The following is an 18,136-nucleotide window of genomic DNA, read 5'->3' on the forward strand; positions in this document are numbered from 1 at the left end:
TCCTTTCTTTGTTTGTTTAATAACAAATGTTTCTGTCTATAGTTGTGATTCATCATGTTTACCTTTAGAGATTAATATATCAAAAAAATGTAAACTTCAAAACAAGAGCCCACAGAATCATGGATTCTTCATTTGAGTTGAAAGTTTGACCTTTTAATTTGGTCTTACGATGGATTCTTTGTCAGCCACTCTGACGTGTTTTAGTCATTTTATTTCGATAGATAAATACTTTATTAATCCCGCAGGAACTTCAAGCATCCATGAGCTGCTCAGACCACAACATAACAGTAACGTTGGACCTATAGGACATAACCAAGAAAATACTGTATTAAAGTAAACATATATAGAAAAACACCATGCAATAGAAACAGTAAGCACAGTTGTTATTGACCACATCAACATTGGTTCTGTTCAGTTTGTGTAGGACATGGAATCAGCGTGCACCTTCATGGATTACACTCATGTATTTGTGCACGTGTATAATTTAGGTGTGATTTATCAACAGAAATTTAAGTCGGTATTTAAAATGATGTTTCCATTCATTCGTTACCAACTGAAAATGTAAGAGCTGTGTTCGTCACTGTCGAATATATTGAGGTAAGTGTTTTTCATACTGTGACCTGTCAAAGTCGCTGCTGTCCAAAGGTTTCATGAACAATTGTATTTGTTTGAAATCTATTTGAAATATTGCTAATTATTTTATGACTTACAGTTTTGACAGTTCTTGTACATGTTAGAAACGGTGAATATCTTTTATATTATATTTCGTATATATATACATACATATATATAAGTACACATATATGTGTGTATATATATATATACATATATGTATATATTTGTGTATATATATATATACATACACACATATATGTGTGTATATACATATATGTATATATTTGTGTATATATATACACATATATATGTATATGTATAGATCTATACTTCTATACTCCCTCCCCCTCTTAGATATGTTTTACATATTTTCATGTTCTCTATTTTTAGTCTTATTTTGACACAAAAAGGAAATCTACCTGAATCTTAAATGTTGAGATTACAGGTGCAGTAAAGTAGAAGTATCTACTAGTATTATAAAGTAGTCGTAAAATGACAATCGGGTATTTTCCCTCAATGATTTAGTCCCTCTATATAGAATTGAATCGACTTTATTGTCATTGTAGTTATACAACAGAACTGTGTTTGATCATAGCAGCGAGAAAAAAAGAGAGAAAAAAATGATATACACAGTATGTAATAATAATAATAAACAAGATAAAAGAAAATCATTTTAATAATACGTTGGAGTGGTTGGAGGTTCTCACAAGAGTTTGAAGTTTCTAAATATTTCAGATTTAAAAAAAAAATAAAAATTGTTTTGTTTTGTTTTTTCAAATGAATTCAATGTGCTTCCATAGTAGGAAGCAAACCACTACTACTTTATATATATATATTTATTTATATTGTTTTTTTTTATAAGCAATATAAAAAAAATATTTAAAAAATATAATGTTTTTACAGTTACCTGAACTTGCTCGGATCAGTACACGGTTGGTTTGCGGTAGTGCAGCTCAGTGTGCTGTGGTAAATCTGCCACTTTCTCAAAGAGTTTCATGGCTTCAGAATAGCAGCACGGACTTGTGTGTGTGTGTGTGTGTGTTCATTTTACGAGACTGTAAAAACTGCACTCCCAAACAGAAGGTGGCAGTACAACCGTCAAACACTGGAAACAAACCGCCGCAAAACAATAAGAAAAAGAAGAAAAATAATGCCGCCCCCAGTGCGCGTGCGCGAACACCAACCCAGCAGGTAAACTCCACCATGGCGGCGAGAGGCCATGTGCAAGATCCCAACGACAGGAGACTCAGACCCATTTACGGTAGGCACCGAGTGTGGAGTCGGCCGTGTTTGTATGTTTGGAGGCTCGCTGCATGCGGCTGTGCTCTGTGGTCTGTGGTCTGTGGTGAGGCGCGACTTTAGAGGAGGTGCTGGTGTCGGGAGTCGGAGGGCACAGGGCAGCGCTGCGGCCCCTCCAGCTCCGACCGCGGGTTCTGCTGCCCGCAGCGCCCCAATGACAGTGCACCCTAACCCAGCCTTCGCTAGGACACGACTACTGCGGCTGGTGTGCGTGTGAACCCGCGTTGAATCCACAGACACACTCGGCGTTGTCTCGTGTTGTTTCCGGCGTGGACAGGGGCTACTCATTTGTCGTTGTTTGACAGCTAGCTTAGCCGGCTAATGCGGACGTGCTGCAGCTGTTCGCACGTCAAAAGGGCAACAGTTCAGTCGCGGGGGGCAGTTTGTGATGCCTCCGTTTGAAAACGTGTTTATTGTGGTTCTGTGGTGTCTGTGTCCACATTGAATCGCCAACTGCTTTTGTTTCGTGCTAGCTAACTAGACACACGGTTAGCTTCCAGTTAGCACCGAGCTCATCCGTCAGTGGACAAAGCTCCAAGTAGTTTTTATGAGAGGTATTAACCTGTTAGCCTCTTAGCACAGACATCTACACAACTCTGGGGTTTTTTACATTTACCTACGTTTTACCTGGACGTCGCGTTGATATCGGAACATTTAATGCTAGCGGCGCTTACACCCAGTCTAAGCACATAAGTGTTCAGTTGTGTCAGTGACATATGAACAATCTTAGCTGTTATTCATTTATACTGTCGTTAGTTAATCATGTTCGTGCTGCTATCTCCATTTAATGTTATAGAGGAAATGTTTTGCCTGCAAATGATTACTTCCTAAATATATTGTTGTTGTTTTTTATCTTTGAAATGTCGGAAGGAAAAGTGTCCTGAATGAAGGATAATTACTTTCACAATTATGCTTTTAAAGTTGGTGACTAATAAAGTTAGGTAAAACATTAATCTTTTTTAAAAACCTGTAATCAATCACCCACTCATTTCATAGTTCCATATATCATCTATCCAGTTATAAACTAATCTATGTACTTATTATTACCATTACTGAAAGAAATGGGCATTCAGCAGTTTTTCAAGCTACTTTGTAACATATACACTGGCCCAGAAGATTCAACACAAATGCAAAAGTGACAGCACTAATGCAAACTCCACAGCGGGGGTCAGCAGTGTATGCCCTGGTAAAAGTACTTCCTACGACTTATGCATGAAGTACGTTATGTACTTTGTCCAATAAAACTGAAAGCATAAACTACTAGAAAAATATTATTTATATATGATGATCAATTATTTCAGATTTAATCACAATCTTAGTATATAATTGTTTTGACAGATAACTTAACACATGTTGTGTTCGCTTTTGATAAGACTTTGTTTTGAAAAGCGGAAATAGTACTGGTTTGGACCATTTCAGTGAATGTACCGTAAACTACACACTTTACATTTTCGAAACAGCTGATTTGACCATGGAAACTCAAATCCCCCACAACTGCTGATTTCTGTTGTGGCTTTTGCATTTGTTTCTATTTAAAAGCAAGAACACGGTCTGAGGAGAGCTGTACTTCAAATCTAAGCTGATGGCATTTCTGACATTTTCAGGTCCTTCTGCATGTTTCTCCCCAAAATGACAAATCTGTGTCCAAAGATGATCAATGAAGGCGTAGGGCTGGTACTGATTCATTTCATTCTGGGTTAACCCACTGATTATTTCCATAAAATAAAAGTGTTTTCAAATTGACTTATTGCACGTTGATGACACAAATCGCGTCATGCACACACACCAGTTTCTTATAAATGACGTTCTGCCTCATTAGGACCAGGTTTTGGTCTCCATGATGACTACTGGTCCTGACAAAGTCAGTGTTTATGCCAGAAAAGGTCCTAAAGAGGTCACAAATACACACAAAATGTACACACACATGCCGTCCTCAGGACAGCTGGGTGCCAGAATTAACCGTGCCAGACAGGATGCTGCGATTATGTCACATCTATTCTGTTCAAACTGTCATCACAGATGAAAGTATTGCCGAGCAAAGTATTTAAATCACTGTCTAGAGTTTGATATTCAAACTACGCTTCAACTGCAGAGCTAACATTTGACTGAAGGTAATTTAAATAGTAGACCATCAAAATCCAAAGGGCTAAACAATTCTGCTAAATTTTAAATAGAGCAAATGACAGAGATGGAGAAAAAGAAAACAAGAAGGATCTTAAGTGAATCAAAGCTCTACTCGCCCTGATGGAACACAAAAAGTGTTTACCGTTACAAAAAGAAATCTTATCGTGGTGAACAGTGTTAATATCCTGGCAGTTGGAGCAAATTAATTAATGCACTAAAGTAAAACTGCTGTGAATCAGATGACTTCAGCTGAAAAGCTGCTCTCCTGTGTTCATGCAGCTCAGGAATGTGGACATGCGTGTCCTCAAAACACCTCTGAATGTGGTTTCTGTGATCTGATCTGAGGACGCTTTCAGACCTTAGTGCGATGTGCACGATCGGATGGTCAGTTCTGAACAGGGTCATAGCCTGAGTCTAAACGGTGTTTCTTAGAGTGAACCGGTTCGGTTTTGTGCAGTCACCATTAGAAAAATAGGACTCAAATAACCAGCCTTTACTGTTTCATTAGTAAAATGGGATGGTAAAGTCAGGGTGGAACTAGACTGACTCCACCCACAGCAGTCAGCTTATTATTATTATTATTGGACGAAGTCACAAACAAACTTAGGCCATATTACATTATGCAGTCTTGACATAATATTGTTTTCCTTTGTGTTCCAGATTACCTTGATAATGGCAACAATAAAATGGCAATACAGCAGGCGGATAAACTGCTGAAGAAACACAAGGACCTGCACTGCGCTAAGGTGGGTCATTAGAGTTGTTGTTTTTTAAATCTTGCCTTCTGTTGCGTAACATGACATGGATTTTAGAAATATGCAGATTCTTTGTTTAAAATCGAATTTTCTGTCCCTTTTTTTCTCCCACTGCTCTTGCTCCTGTGCACCTCAGTCATGATCCCTCTCTTTGCACACACTGCACTTCTAAAAAGACACATCCACACATTCCACTAGAAAAATAGCAGAGCAGCAGTGTGCACTTTGACAGGAAAGAACACTGCTGCTGATTCACAATACACATTTTGAAATGTGTCTTTATTCTTGTGTAGGAAGTTGGAAGGAAATTCAGATAAACTCAGACACAACCTTTTATGGCATATGGTAAATGTTAGTGGAGCCTACAGTTAGTTTGTCACTGTCGCTAAAATAAACTGTTTTACTGACTGTTGAGATCTTCTGCTCCGCACCAGTGACGACTTTACTAATGTATTGACAATGTGTACAACAGCCTAAACGGTCATATACCACATCAGAACAGTGGCAGCTTCCTCCTTTATTTCACGTTCTCAGGGTCGGCTCACATCAGGGCTGCACGATAAATCGTTAAAAAATTGCGATCTCGATTCACAATGATACGTGATCTCATTTTCTTCTACCTTTTATTTATGAGCTGCATCACAAATAAACAATCCTGTTTTCCTCTCGGAGTTTCTCACTCTGAACTATTATTTCTAATCTTTTGTTCATGAGCGCAAAAAACATTTTGATTTGTGAAAAATTTGTGCCAGAGAATCGTGATCTCAATTCCAAGCAAAAAAAATTGTGTTTCACATTTTTTCCAGAGTCGTGCAGCACTAGTTCACATGCAGAAGAAGCCACAGGCACTTCAGGGGCATTACTGATGCAGCCATTGTTACTAGGCAACCAAAACCTGGGAGCTATTGACATGATCTGCCTCACTGAATTAATTAATACATACAAGTCACAATAATCAAAGCAGAGGTAATGAATTAAAGGCATAAAACCTGCTTTTTCCTAATATTTTAAAATGTAAAAGAAACTCTCCTCATTGCCTTCATTTATTCACATCTCTCTCAAGTTTTCACATCGTACGGTTCCCTGACAGTAGCGATGTTCCCGAGGCGCCACATGACCGTGCTTTGCTGCGCTCGTACACACCTGTGACATCATTCTGAGAAATAAGAGGCATTTTCATTATTTAAGAACAAATTGAATCGATTCAGAACCTTTTAAATCAAAATAGAATCGATTGAGGAAATTGACCATGATCCCCAGCCCTAGTTAACATGGTGAAGAACTGGCAAGTTTAACGTTTGTCTTTCTAATTCTTTTTTATTTCTCCCTTTCCTCAGGTCCTAAAGGCCATTGGCCTTCAGAGAACCGGCAAGCAGGATGAGGCTTTCACTTTAGCGCAGGAGGTGGCCACTCTAGAGCCCACTGATGACAACTCACTGCAGGCTCTGACTATACTGTACAGAGAGATGCATCGCCGTGAGTACACACACACACACAAGGCTTGGCAAGGTCAGGAATGACTGCATACTAATTATTGTGCCCGTCGCTCACAGCGGAGTTGGTCACCAAGCTGTACGAAGCTGCAGTGAAGAAGGTCCCACTCAGTGAGGAGTATCACTCTCACCTCTTCATGGCATATGCTCGTGTTGGGGAGTACAAGAAAATGCAGCAGGTATGAAAGCTCACACCTGCCCCTCAAACTGCTCGTCAGGCCTTTACCAAATTACTGATGATGAAAACAAGGGATTACAACTCAACTTTTCAATCACATCTGGGTTGTTTTGTTCAAACGATGCACAGTTAAAAACTGTAACTGTCCAAATACTTGGACTCTGCTGTAATCAGTATAATGAAAAGGATGTTGACGGTTGTGTATTTCCACTTTACAGGCAGGAATGGCTTTGTATAAAATCGTCCCCAAGAATCCTTATTATTTCTGGTCTGTCATGAGTCTAGTGATGCAGGTATGAGCATCCTTCACAACACACACACACACACAGACCTTGAATATTATGTATCGTATAAAAATGATGCACGCGTCTTGTTCAGGCCATCTCCGCACAAGATGAAAAGCTGGCTCAGATAATGTTCCTGCCTTTGGCTGAGCGCATGGTGGAGAAAATGGTTAAAGAGGAGAAGATTGAAGCAGAAGCTGAGGTGAGTGAGACGCAGTGAACACACAAAAACCCTTAAATACAAGATGAATACAACACTTTCAATGGAAACCAACAGTTTAATAAACCCTGCCCCCCTTGCCCTACATTCGTTGCTGGTGTGTTATTTTTAAATTTTTAGTATAAACTTTCCTTGGCAGTTCATCCAAATTCATACTATTTTAAGCCAGATTATCCTGTACAATCGGCACATGATTGGCACATTGGCAGGTGTTGAATATTCTCACTGACACCTTAACAATGTATTGCTGGTCCAGCATGCTGTAAATTACTTTCAAGTCTTATATAATTCTACCCAGTTGGAAACTAGGACAGAGTGATGGCTGCTAAAACCTGAACACATGAACACATCGCAGTGTGTCGGGTTGTAATTCTTATGAGTCAGATTCACACACACACACACACACACACACACAGAGAGAGTCACAGAGTTGTGGATTATGTGTGGAACAATCACTGCTCTGTGTTGTTAATTCAAGTAAAAATAGGTGTTGTCCATCGATCCATCATTCTTTCCAAATAGAGCTATTCAAGTCATCTGGTGAGAATTCTTGTATTTTTTAATATCACAAAAATAAATAAATAGCAATGTCAGTCTTTTCCAATATTGTGCAGCTGCAGTGTCCAGAATGAAAAATGTGTCCGCCATATACAGACAGAACAAAGTTGCTTGTTTTGTTTCAGTAGTTTTGTGTGTGTGTGTGTGTGTGTGTGTGTTTATAGGTGCAGCTCTATTTTATGATCCTGGAGCGTTTGGGGAAATGTGTAGAAGCTCTTGAAGTGATCAGGGGGCCACTTGGGGGTGAGTGCATATTATTTTCTTCTGTTTCTGTACCTGTAAGACCTGCAGGATAAATCTGAGTGAAGTTTTATTCCTTTTTATGTCTCAAGCTTTTTTTTCTTGGTATTTGGGTATTCAGGGTTCAAGCCAGGTCTAGATAGATGAATCATTTATGTGCAGTAGGTTTGATCAGTTCTCAGCGTGAGAAACGTCATGTGTAGTGTTAAATATGATGCAATACTACATTTGCGTTTGTTTTTATTGCAACACTTCGATACTGGCATGATTAGATCACATGACACGTTACAGCAAGCAAATGGACACGTTTTGACACTGACGTGCAATATTGAGGACTGCTATGCTAAACGGTATTCAGTGTTGCACAAATTATATATATAAAAAGTCCATGGATGGAATAATCTGATCATTCAGTATATTCAGGTCATCAGCTGACCTCATTCTTTGGACACATGTTGCTGAACCTAGACCTGAGCAACTATGGAAAAAACCAGAGTCCTGGGTTCAAAACCCACCTGTGACTATATGCTCTCATCTCATATTATGCTATTTGACTCCAGATGTGGAGGCACTTTTTTTTTCACTCCTTAGATTTGGTTACATTTCCATTTAAAAATGATAATTGTGACAATGAATATGACATTTTTATAAAACCGGGCATTTGTATGTAAATGTTACTGTTAGAAAAAAAAAAAGACAATTGGCCCCCAGGAATCTTCACATTATCAAATATGACCCCAGGTATAGATTAATATTCATGCCTCAAAAAATCAATCAAGAAACTATGAAAATATTTAGGAGGATCTCATCGAACAGATCAGACAACGAGGATGCATGCCCCTCATCTGGTGCAGACAGACGAGTTCTCTGATGTGAAGTGAATGTTGCAGGGCGTTTCTAATCTATGCTGAATGCAGCCAAGTTTCACTTTTGCACAAAGAGACTTTCCAGCATTTAACAGGTGCCGTTCCACCGTGTCCTCACATCTTGTTGGAAGACAGACGCGTGCTGGCCGCATGCGTCATCACAACATCCTGTTTCGGCCGTGTTGTTTTGGTGTTTAGTCTTTTGGCCGAAAACCATTTTCGGTCTATCTCTAATAGAACTCTTATTAAAGTTGTATTATTCTGTCTGTCCACAGAGAAGCTGACCAGTGAGCTGCAGAGCAGAGAAACCAAGTGTATGAAGCTGTATCAGAGACTACAACAGTGGCCAGAGTGTAATGCCTTGGCCCACAAGCTGCTCCTCAAAAAGTGAGTTCAAGTTTTTTACCAGTGTAGTATGTTCAGGTTTCTACCTGGAGCCTGCGCTGCAATGATTAACATGGACAGACTGAACGAATCAATGAGAGTCATTGAGAGAGACATTTGCTGACATGTGTTGTTGGTCCCCTGCCCCTGCCCCTGCCCCTGCCCCTGCCCCGCCCCTGCCCCTGCCCCTGCATATTAAACAATATAAACCACACACAGACATTAGACAGTGGTAACAAACTCTTGTTTCTTTTTCCAGTCCCGATGATTGGCAGTTCTATCCCTCCTACTTTGACTCTCTCTTTCACCTCATCGACCAGTCGTGGAGTCCGCCAGAAGAAGGCGAACAGTGAGTACAAGAGATGTGTATCTATGTGGATACTGGCATTAAGTGTGTATGTGAGCGTTTTAAAACACTCCTGAGATTTCTGTGACTTTCTGTGACTTAGCTTAGCTGGGCTTTTTATTTGATATTGAATGTGTGTGTAAACATTCATTTACATCACACGTGCCTATAGTTGGGGTAAAACAAATCGTGACCATAGTGCATCTGGGAAACTAAGAGCAGCTTATATCATCTGCATGATGGTTACTATTACAGTGGCATCAATGGATTTACACCTTGTGTGCGGTAAGAAATGATCAATACTGCATCAGCCTGAGCTTAAAATAGACCAGTGGCTAAGATAAGAATTACAGTTGTATTATTGTGAGTGGCGACAGAGTATTATTTAATTTCTCTGTGATGTGAGTTACACGACGATAGCTGACGTCATCAGATTGAAAATGCCACTGACTCGCGTGCCAACTTTTATGATGCAGTAAAATCAGTACAACACTTTCATTGCCATTGTCTCAATGTTTTTATTTTATTTTGAATGGACAGTGGTGTTTATAAGTTAAAGAAATGAATCATTCCAATCCACAAATATGTGTTAATCTTTTCAGAGGCCTGTGTGGGTCCATATAACATACTGCCACCAACCTGTAAACCCCGCTTTCGTCCAAGTCAAATTCACACGGGCCTTTGACCCAACCCATTGCTTATGATTCAACATTCTTACTCGCGTCAGATGACTTTATTCTCATTATGCAGTTTTTACAGAGTAGCTGGTGCCTGCGTCCTGTAACTGACCTGGTGCAGGAGCTAATATAGGCTAATATAAGCTAATGCAGTCTGTCAATATGTTGTCCAGGCTCTCGTCCTCAGTTTCTGAATGTATGTTGTACTTGCAGCATTAAGTAATGGTGATAGTAGTAGTCATTTTTTTGCTTTTCCATTAGCAATTTGTCAAAGTTGTCTTGAAATCACTCTGAGCTTCATTGTTGTTCTACTTTTATTACCTTTAATCTTTGAAGACTGCAAGAGAAGAGATTTAGCAAACAATGTATTCTCATCAGTCCCTAAGTGTGTGTGTTTCCTTCCTCTCTGCAGTTGTTCGGAGGGTGCTGTACATTACACTGTGGCTGAAGTGGTGAGGTTCGTTGAAGAGAGAATTAAGGCGGAGGATGGCAAAGAGTCTCGTTTACTCAGAGGGCCATATTTAGCTCGACTTGAATTAATGCATCGACTGAGAGAACGAGGCTGTCCAGAGGAAAGTGTCCTAGGTAAAACACTTGATTGTACACACACTGCAAAGTTATTGTTATTCCAGGTGCAGGGCTGAATAATTCATCCTGTTCAAATCAAAAACACAATTTAAAAAAAACAACAACAACATTTAGCAAAGTTTCTATGGCTGCAATTCTGTTTTGATTATTCGTTGCCAATTAACATGTAAAAAATAAATGTTGGAAGGAAATTAGATCTTAAACTTGTGGTAGATTATAGCAGTTAATATGTTGATGTTTTGGTAATTGTGCTTATTTACAGTAAATATCAATCTGAAGGTCTCCTTGAGAATGACATCGCAAATCAAATACTCTTCAGCGAGGAAAGGCAGCTTTTGTCCGGGGCAGAATACTGAGAGCAGATGAGAATTGTAAACGTCGAACATACAGAGACAGAAATGACATTATTATTTATTTATAATATTATTTACTTTGTTTAATATAAGGACAAGGTATAGACCTGTTCTACGGGAAAGATAACCTTAATTGACTTATGCTGTGATCTGGTGCTGTATAGAAAATAAAATTAAATAAAAGTAAGTAAATTGTGTTACAACATTAAAGGCGTTATTTTCAGAATAAGCCCCCGTTATGTTATCGATTTGTTTTGCTGATTTTGTTTTTGTCACATTTTTATTTTGTAACCACAACTGTAACAAAAACACGCTTCACAAGTTCTGATTGATGGCACAGCCCGTACTGTTTGTGTATTGGATGATCAGGTGATCCTTTAGAGCTAATGGAACAGTTCTTTGGGAAGTTTGGAGACAAACCCTGCTGCATCACGGACCTACAGATTTACCTACACCTGCTTCCTCCTGATCAGCATGTCCAGGTGAGAGGTGATTTCCTGCAGTGTTGCTGAACTCCCGTGGTTGAAGAGGCTAGTTGTAAAAATGTTTTTTAAAAAAATGTGTTTTTGTCACCTTTTTAGTTTATTAATCGTCTGAGTGAAGCAGTTCCTCTCGGTGAGCAGGGAGAGAAGGGCTTTGCTTTCCCTGACGATACCAACGCTCTGCAGAGGCATCTGTGCGTCTGTCAGCTGAGTCGAGCCCTCGGGCTGCAGCACGCTCTCAGTGTGGATGGCAAACTGCAGCTCATCACAGAGCTGAAGGCTCATTATCATCATGGGCTCAAGTTTGGTGAGAGCTTACACACTCCTCATTCACTTATTCATTAGCTGTTATTCAGTAAAAAAATCTTAACAAGTGTAAAAGGCTCATCGTAGCAGTGATTCATCAGAAGTTCTCTCATGTTTCTTGCTCACTCTTCCATCACTGATGCCCAACTCTTCCCACTGTTACATAAATTAACAAAGAAATAAGCACGTCCATCAATCCATTCCTCCTCAGTCAGAGTTTGTGTGTGTGTTTGTGTTTGTGTTTGTGTGTGTTCAGTGCTTACATGTAGGACGTCATCACTGCATCTTTACTCTTTGTTCAGCTGCTCTGTTTTTGTTCTTCAGCAGAATTTCTGTGATCACTGTAAGGACTATGGATGTAAAATAGCATTCTTGCTATAATTCGGCATGTTACATATTAAATGATCATATTGTTAATTTTGGTAACACTTTAGATTAGGAACACATGTTCACCATTAATTAGTTGCTTATTAGCATACAAATTAGTAACATATTAGTTCTTAATGAGTCATTAAGTACTTATTAATGCCTTATTCTGATCCTTACTTATAAATAGTTTAGTAAGGAAGTTGTTGTATATGAATTACGATCTCAATATGCTTTGCTTAGTATGGACTTTATAAGGTGGTCGTATCACAGGAAGAGTTATTCTCCCTTAACAACACCTGATGAATATGGTCTGTTCTGACATAATAAAACACAAAACTAAGTGTTAACAGTGTCCTAATAACTCTAGATGTAGTCTTTGTTGCTTAGTATGTTCCTCATACTAAAGTGATGTCTTTATCACTACTAATTCACTAGTAGTTGAACAATTATTAACCAACACATGTTCCCTGATCTAAAGTCTATTCTTGTAATACTACCACCTTTATAAATATCGTGTTTCATATACAACTTTCTTACTTACAATAATAAGCAATAATTCTGAGGTTATTGAGGGAAAACTCTTAGTTAATGGTTTACTGGTTGTATAATAAGGCATTAATAAGTACTTAATAATGACCAATTAAGAGCCAATATGTTACTAATTTGCATGCTAATAAGAAACTAATTAATGGTGAATATGTATTCCCTAATCTAAAGTGTTACATGACTTTTTGGAGTAAATTGTTCGCACTCTCGAGCTCCGTCATGTGTGTGTGTGTGTGTGTGTGTGTGATATTAGCTCTGATTTTATCATTGACTGAGTTTTTGTTTACTTCTGTGTTAACAGGGAAGACTGCTCTGAAGACAGAGCTGCAGTTCTCTGATATGTATTGTCTCATGGTAGCTCATGTATACATTGACTTGTGGACAGAGACTGGTGAGTATTTCCCTCTCTCAGATACCTCTCTTCGCTCACTTTGGGTAAAGATGTCTCTGTTAAAAAGCTATTGTGTGTGTGTGTGTGTGTGTGTGCTGCAGGGGATGAGAATATGGTGTGGCAGAGTTTGAGTGTCCTCCAGGAGGGTTTGTCTCACAGTCCCTCCAACGCTCAGTTCAAGCTGCTGCTCCTGCTCCTCTACTGTCGCCTGGGAGCCTTTGAGCCTGTAGTGGACCTTTACTCCAGCTTGGATGCCAAGCATGTGCAGCACGACACCATAGGGTCAGTATATAAGAAACACACCTTCAATCACAGCAGACAAGGATTGGGTCTGCTGGGAGAGTGTGACCTGGGATTACCTTAAGGCCTGTACATACTCTGTGTTCTCTCAGGTCAGGCCAGCATGTACCACTGTTGGGGTATAAAATGATGTTTTTGTTGTGTTTTTTCAGGTTTCTGTTGACACGTTACGCTGAGTCATTGGGTCAGTTTGCCGCAGCTTCCCAGTCCTGTAATTTCTCCCTCAGGTTTTTCCACTCTAACCAGAAAGATGTGAGTCTGTCCCGCCTCTTCATTCCATTTTTTTTTTTTTTTTTTAAATCCTGGATGGAATGCATCTTGTCAATATTGACCTTATTTCCTCTCTGTCCTCTTCCATTTTCTGTTCCCTTCTCTGTCGTCTTACCACCAGACCTCAGAGTATATTATCCAAGCGTATAAGTATGGTGCATTTGAGAAAATCCCAGAATTCATCGCTCTCAGGAACAGGCTGAATCAATCGCTGCACTTTGCCCAAGTCCGCACTGAGAGGATGCTGCTGGATCTGTTCCTCGAGGCTGATATGTGAGAAAGAACTCCAAACACACACTAGGTTATAACAGTTTATGATGTGGAGATGGGTTACTCAGTTACCTGTGTCTCTTCTGTCCATGTCTTTCAGTGTTTTGAGCTTGGATGAAAGTGTGAAGGCCATGTCGTTATCTGCAGAGGAGGACGACATCCCCTGGAGTAATATGAGGGATAACAGAGACCTTACTGTTTTTACCAGCTGGGACCCTAAAGAGAGGTATATATTAGTGATTGATCTCATCATCAGAGGCCACATATGCACTGAGAAGCACACACCAACCCATCTGCCTCTTCCTTTCACAGACAGCTTACTGATGAGCATCGACATCACTCTGTAGAGGAGGAATCTGTCTGGCTGAGGATACGCTCTCTAACACTTCGCATCCTCGCCTTCTTGGCTGGACACGGACACGCAGCCTCGCATCAGAACTCTGAGGTGGCCAACGAGAACGGCGTTGGAGACAAGACATCGATTCTCAGCAGCTTGCTGTCCCAACTCAATCAGACGCTCCAGACGGCCAATCAGTTTGTAGAGAAATGCATACAAGTACGTTCAGCACACTTTGTGGAAATACAGTTTAAATGATCCTACCTTTTTATATGGGCACCATATAAAAAAGATGACAAACCACTGCAGCCCCATTCCTAATTTAACGTTTCACTTTCATTTTTCTCTCTTACCTTTTTCTATTCGGACTCAAACCAAGCTGTTAAAAATACTAATGGAGCCTCGTGCTGGGTGGTATACCAGTTCATTTGAAAACCTGTTCAAATTTTTTATTCATTTTTTTTATATTACACAAGACCGGTTTATGAAAAACAGAACAAAACACTGTGTGACAGGGGACCCTTTTCACTGCTGCACCACACAGATGTTGTAGTAATTGTAGTAATTATCAAGTTACTCTGTCACCCTGGTGGAAAACACGTTTGAGTGTGTACAAGAATGTGTACAATTACGTTAAAATACACACTCAACTGTGCCGCTCTCACTAGAGCACTCACACATGCATGAAACATATATATCCATATGATGCATGCGGGGAGATGTCATGTGCTTTGTTACACGTGCGTTTACACACAAGTTACACACGGTGATTTCAGAGAAGTGGGAGGGGGTTTGAGTTTGGTCGATGTGTTGCCACATTTACTATTAGTTAGAGCTGCAACTAACGATTATTTTCATAATCGATTAATCTGTTGATTATTTTATCGATTAATCGTTTGGTCCATAAAATATCAGAAAACCTTAAAAAAACCTCGGTGTTCATCAAACCTGGAAATGATGATGTTCTCAAATGTCTTGTTTTGTCCACAAACCAAAATGATTCACTGAGTCAAAATGATTTCTTTGTTATCCAGAGCAAAGAAATGAAGAAAATATTCACATTTAAGAAGCTTAAATGATTAATCGATTATCGATTAATAGTTGTTGATTAATTAAGTAGTCGATTAATAATCGATGAATTGTTTCAGCTCTACTATTAGTTGGCAACAGCTTCAGGTTTAACGGGAGGAGGTAACGTGCAGTCGTGCTACAATGGCTACAACCACAACACGTTAAATGTTCCGATCTTTTCCTGCATATTAATGTGTTTAAATTGTCACAACAAAAAAAGGAAGTCACAGTTTTAACAAAAGATAAACAGATTTTTACTAAAAACTAAAAATAAATAACAAAGGCCTGAGCTAACAGGGTGATGAGTGTGACCGCCAGTTCTTAAGCACAATGGAAATGTCTGGTTTACTGATTCAAAAGTGTCAGTAAAAATAGTGAGTTAGGTTATTTAACACAAATGTCCACTTTTCTATCTTATTTCTTTGTCTAAAGTGGGTCTGACCCTGACCCAACCAGGGCCCATCAGAACCAGACGGGCATCTCTTGGATATCTATGGCCAAGTACAGCTGTGCAGACTGGAGATGCAGTACCACAGTCAGCCCACAGTGTGTCACTCACCTCAGTATTGGATTAGATTTTGATGGCCCATTTATTTTTTATGGGCATTTTATGCTTAATATTAGGCAAAGACAAATATTAAGTGGATAAAAAGCAAAGTGATACATGATGTTAGTAACCTCCTCCACGAGTATTCAAGGCCCTGAAGTGCTTCCTCACCCTGCTGCCTCTCTCCAGAAACTTCTTATCACTCCTCCCCAACTTCAGCAAATGATTAGATGGTTATTAGCAGCATGTCGCTTCCTTATCTCAGCGCGTGGACTCTGTATTGAGTGCATTGAGTCGGCCAGCTAAATATTATATGGAGTATTGTGGCGCCTGCTGTGTAATGATGATGATGTTGTTGTTGCACTGCAGTATCCATTCCTGGGACCTCCCTCCACCCGACTGGCCCCAGCTCTGTCCAGCGGAAGCTGCCAGTGTCAGGCTGCAGCACTGCAGCTGTCTGTCCACCTACAGGAGCTGGACACTGTCGGACTAGGTAAAAGGGAAAATAACACAAAAGTATGGATGTAATGCTAGAGAACAAATGCTGATGATTTTCTCATTTCTCTTTCTTTGTTCCGTCATAGATGAGTCGTCAGAGCTTCAAACCCAGATCTGCAACACTTTCAAATCATTAGTAGTACAGCTTCAAGGTGAGCATATGACGAAGAGTAAGCTCTATTATTTTGCGCTTTGATTCCGTTGTTGACGTTTTCTTCTTGTCCACAGAAATACTGAATAAATCCAAAGGAGATTTATTGGAAATGAAAGACAGCAAATTGAAAACCTGGCCCTCCCTATTAGAAAACCTTATCTTCTTTACTGAGGTGAGACACCGCTGCTTCATCACATTGCTCATGTGTCGTCATGTTGTAACATAACCCTGTTGTTCTGCATAGACGGTGTGCATAGTCTTGTGGATGGCTAGTTACTGTGCCAAGATCCTCCGACCACTCAAATCTAGTCTACAGAAGAAGAAGAAAAAGAAAAAGGACACAAACACAGCTCTGGTACACTTCTCTCCTTTAAGTCCTTACACACCGGTTTGTTTTTCTCTCTGATCATAATGTGTGTGTGTGTCTCTTGCAGCCAGTGGTGGTTTGTGGCTTCCAGGAGCTGACGGGGAGCTTGCAGGACCTGCTAACCCAGGCCTTGGACCACGTAAGGGGGCAAGAGACTGGCATGACTGCCCTTAAACTAGCCAGTTTAACCTTGGAAGGACACACACAGGTGAGTGTGCTTTGTCTCTATTGGGTTCTATTAGGTTGTAAATATTGTATGTAGAAAAACTCATGGATGAAGATGAGGACGACAAAGATGGCGACAGTGGATACAAGAGCAAGAGAGTTATACTGTATACACGAAAATGCAAGAGGTGATGGGACATACTCCCTTTGGGGTCGCCACAGCGGATCATCTACCTCCATCTGTTACACCCGCTGTCCTCGGGGCAAACTGAAAGGGCCAGAATATTGTTTTAATGAAGTAAACTTTGTGTTCTGATGATCTCTGAGCTTCTGTCTCATCATGTGTGTGTGTGTGTGTCTTTCAGGAGGAGGCGTTGTTTATGAAGGCTGCTATGGACAAGGTGCAGAGCAGCTACCTGCGCTCACTACAGGAGGTGGGAGACCTGCTCAAGAAGAGAGCAGAAACTATAAAGAACCTCAAGATCTGAACATCATCACACAGCAACCCTCACCACATTAAGATGACTATACTTCCATTATCTGCCCCCCTGCCCCCCCCCCCCCCCATATGTCCCACACTGCCGCCCGTCAGCTCACCAGCTAACCTGCCACTCCCTTGTCCAACAAACCCAGACCCTAGCCTCTCTCTCTCTCTCCCCCCGGGCAGATTCCTCACTCTTTGTGAGCTCTGAATTGGGGTTTTTTTGTGTGTCTTTTGTTTCACTCTAACACAAACCTCTGGATCACCTGCTACTCTTACAGCACATAAGCTTGTAAGTAAAGAAGATACATTTATACAGCAGTAACGGATGAGAGTGAGGAGAGAAGAAATAAATTGTGCTCTTTTTAAAATAAAGCAAATGAATAATCAGTTTTAGAGAAAAAAAAAAATCTAATAATTTATTGTACATAGTTAAAAGAGCAACTACCACAGTTCATTATCAGAAATGACAATATAAGACATCATAAACCACTATTCCATCTGTTTTTCTGGTGAGGCAGAACACAGTGGTCTCTCTGTGAAGAGCAGAGTCAGCATTAAACTGATGCACTCTAAGGAAATAAGGACACCTGGCTCACCTG

At 40.1% G+C, this 18,136-nt stretch overlaps 1 protein-coding gene across 1 annotated transcript; it reads left to right on the forward strand.

Annotated features, from left to right (window-relative positions):
- The first annotated feature begins 1,775 nt into the window (after window positions 1–1,775).
- On the forward strand, window positions 1,776–18,136 carry naa25 (N-alpha-acetyltransferase 25, NatB auxiliary subunit). The gene is made up of 24 exons (XM_058617402.1): window positions 1,776–1,876; window positions 4,699–4,784; window positions 6,131–6,269; window positions 6,347–6,465; window positions 6,683–6,757; window positions 6,843–6,950; window positions 7,691–7,769; window positions 8,908–9,019; window positions 9,276–9,365; window positions 10,452–10,624; window positions 11,350–11,462; window positions 11,562–11,769; window positions 12,985–13,074; window positions 13,176–13,356; window positions 13,527–13,626; window positions 13,766–13,917; window positions 14,015–14,140; window positions 14,227–14,470; window positions 16,239–16,362; window positions 16,454–16,519; window positions 16,596–16,693; window positions 16,766–16,876; window positions 16,956–17,096; window positions 17,419–18,136. The coding sequence occupies exons 1-24, from the start codon at window positions 1,819–1,821 to the stop codon at window positions 17,539–17,541; spliced, it is 2,916 nt and encodes a 971-aa protein (XP_058473385.1). The 5' UTR covers window positions 1,776–1,818; the 3' UTR covers window positions 17,542–18,136.

The sequence above is a fragment of the Solea solea genome, chromosome 19 (genome assembly GCF_958295425.1).
Source record: "Solea solea chromosome 19, fSolSol10.1, whole genome shotgun sequence".
Lineage (NCBI taxonomy): Eukaryota > Metazoa > Chordata > Actinopteri > Pleuronectiformes > Soleidae > Solea > Solea solea.

What these genes read in the sequence shown, in the direction of transcription:
- naa25 (XM_058617402.1), top strand. Translation starts at nt 1,819, where the DNA reads ATGGCGGCGAGAGGCCATGTGCAAGATCCCAACGACAGGAGACTCAGA. An exon ending in GAGACTCAGACCCATTTACG is followed by an intron (nt 1,877 to 4,698) that starts GTAGGCACCGAG and finishes TTTGTGTTCCAG; the next exon opens with ATTACCTTGATAATGGCAAC. An exon ending in ACCTTATCTTCTTTACTGAG is followed by an intron (nt 16,694 to 16,765) that starts GTGAGACACCGC and finishes TGTTCTGCATAG; the next exon opens with ACGGTGTGCATAGTCTTGTG.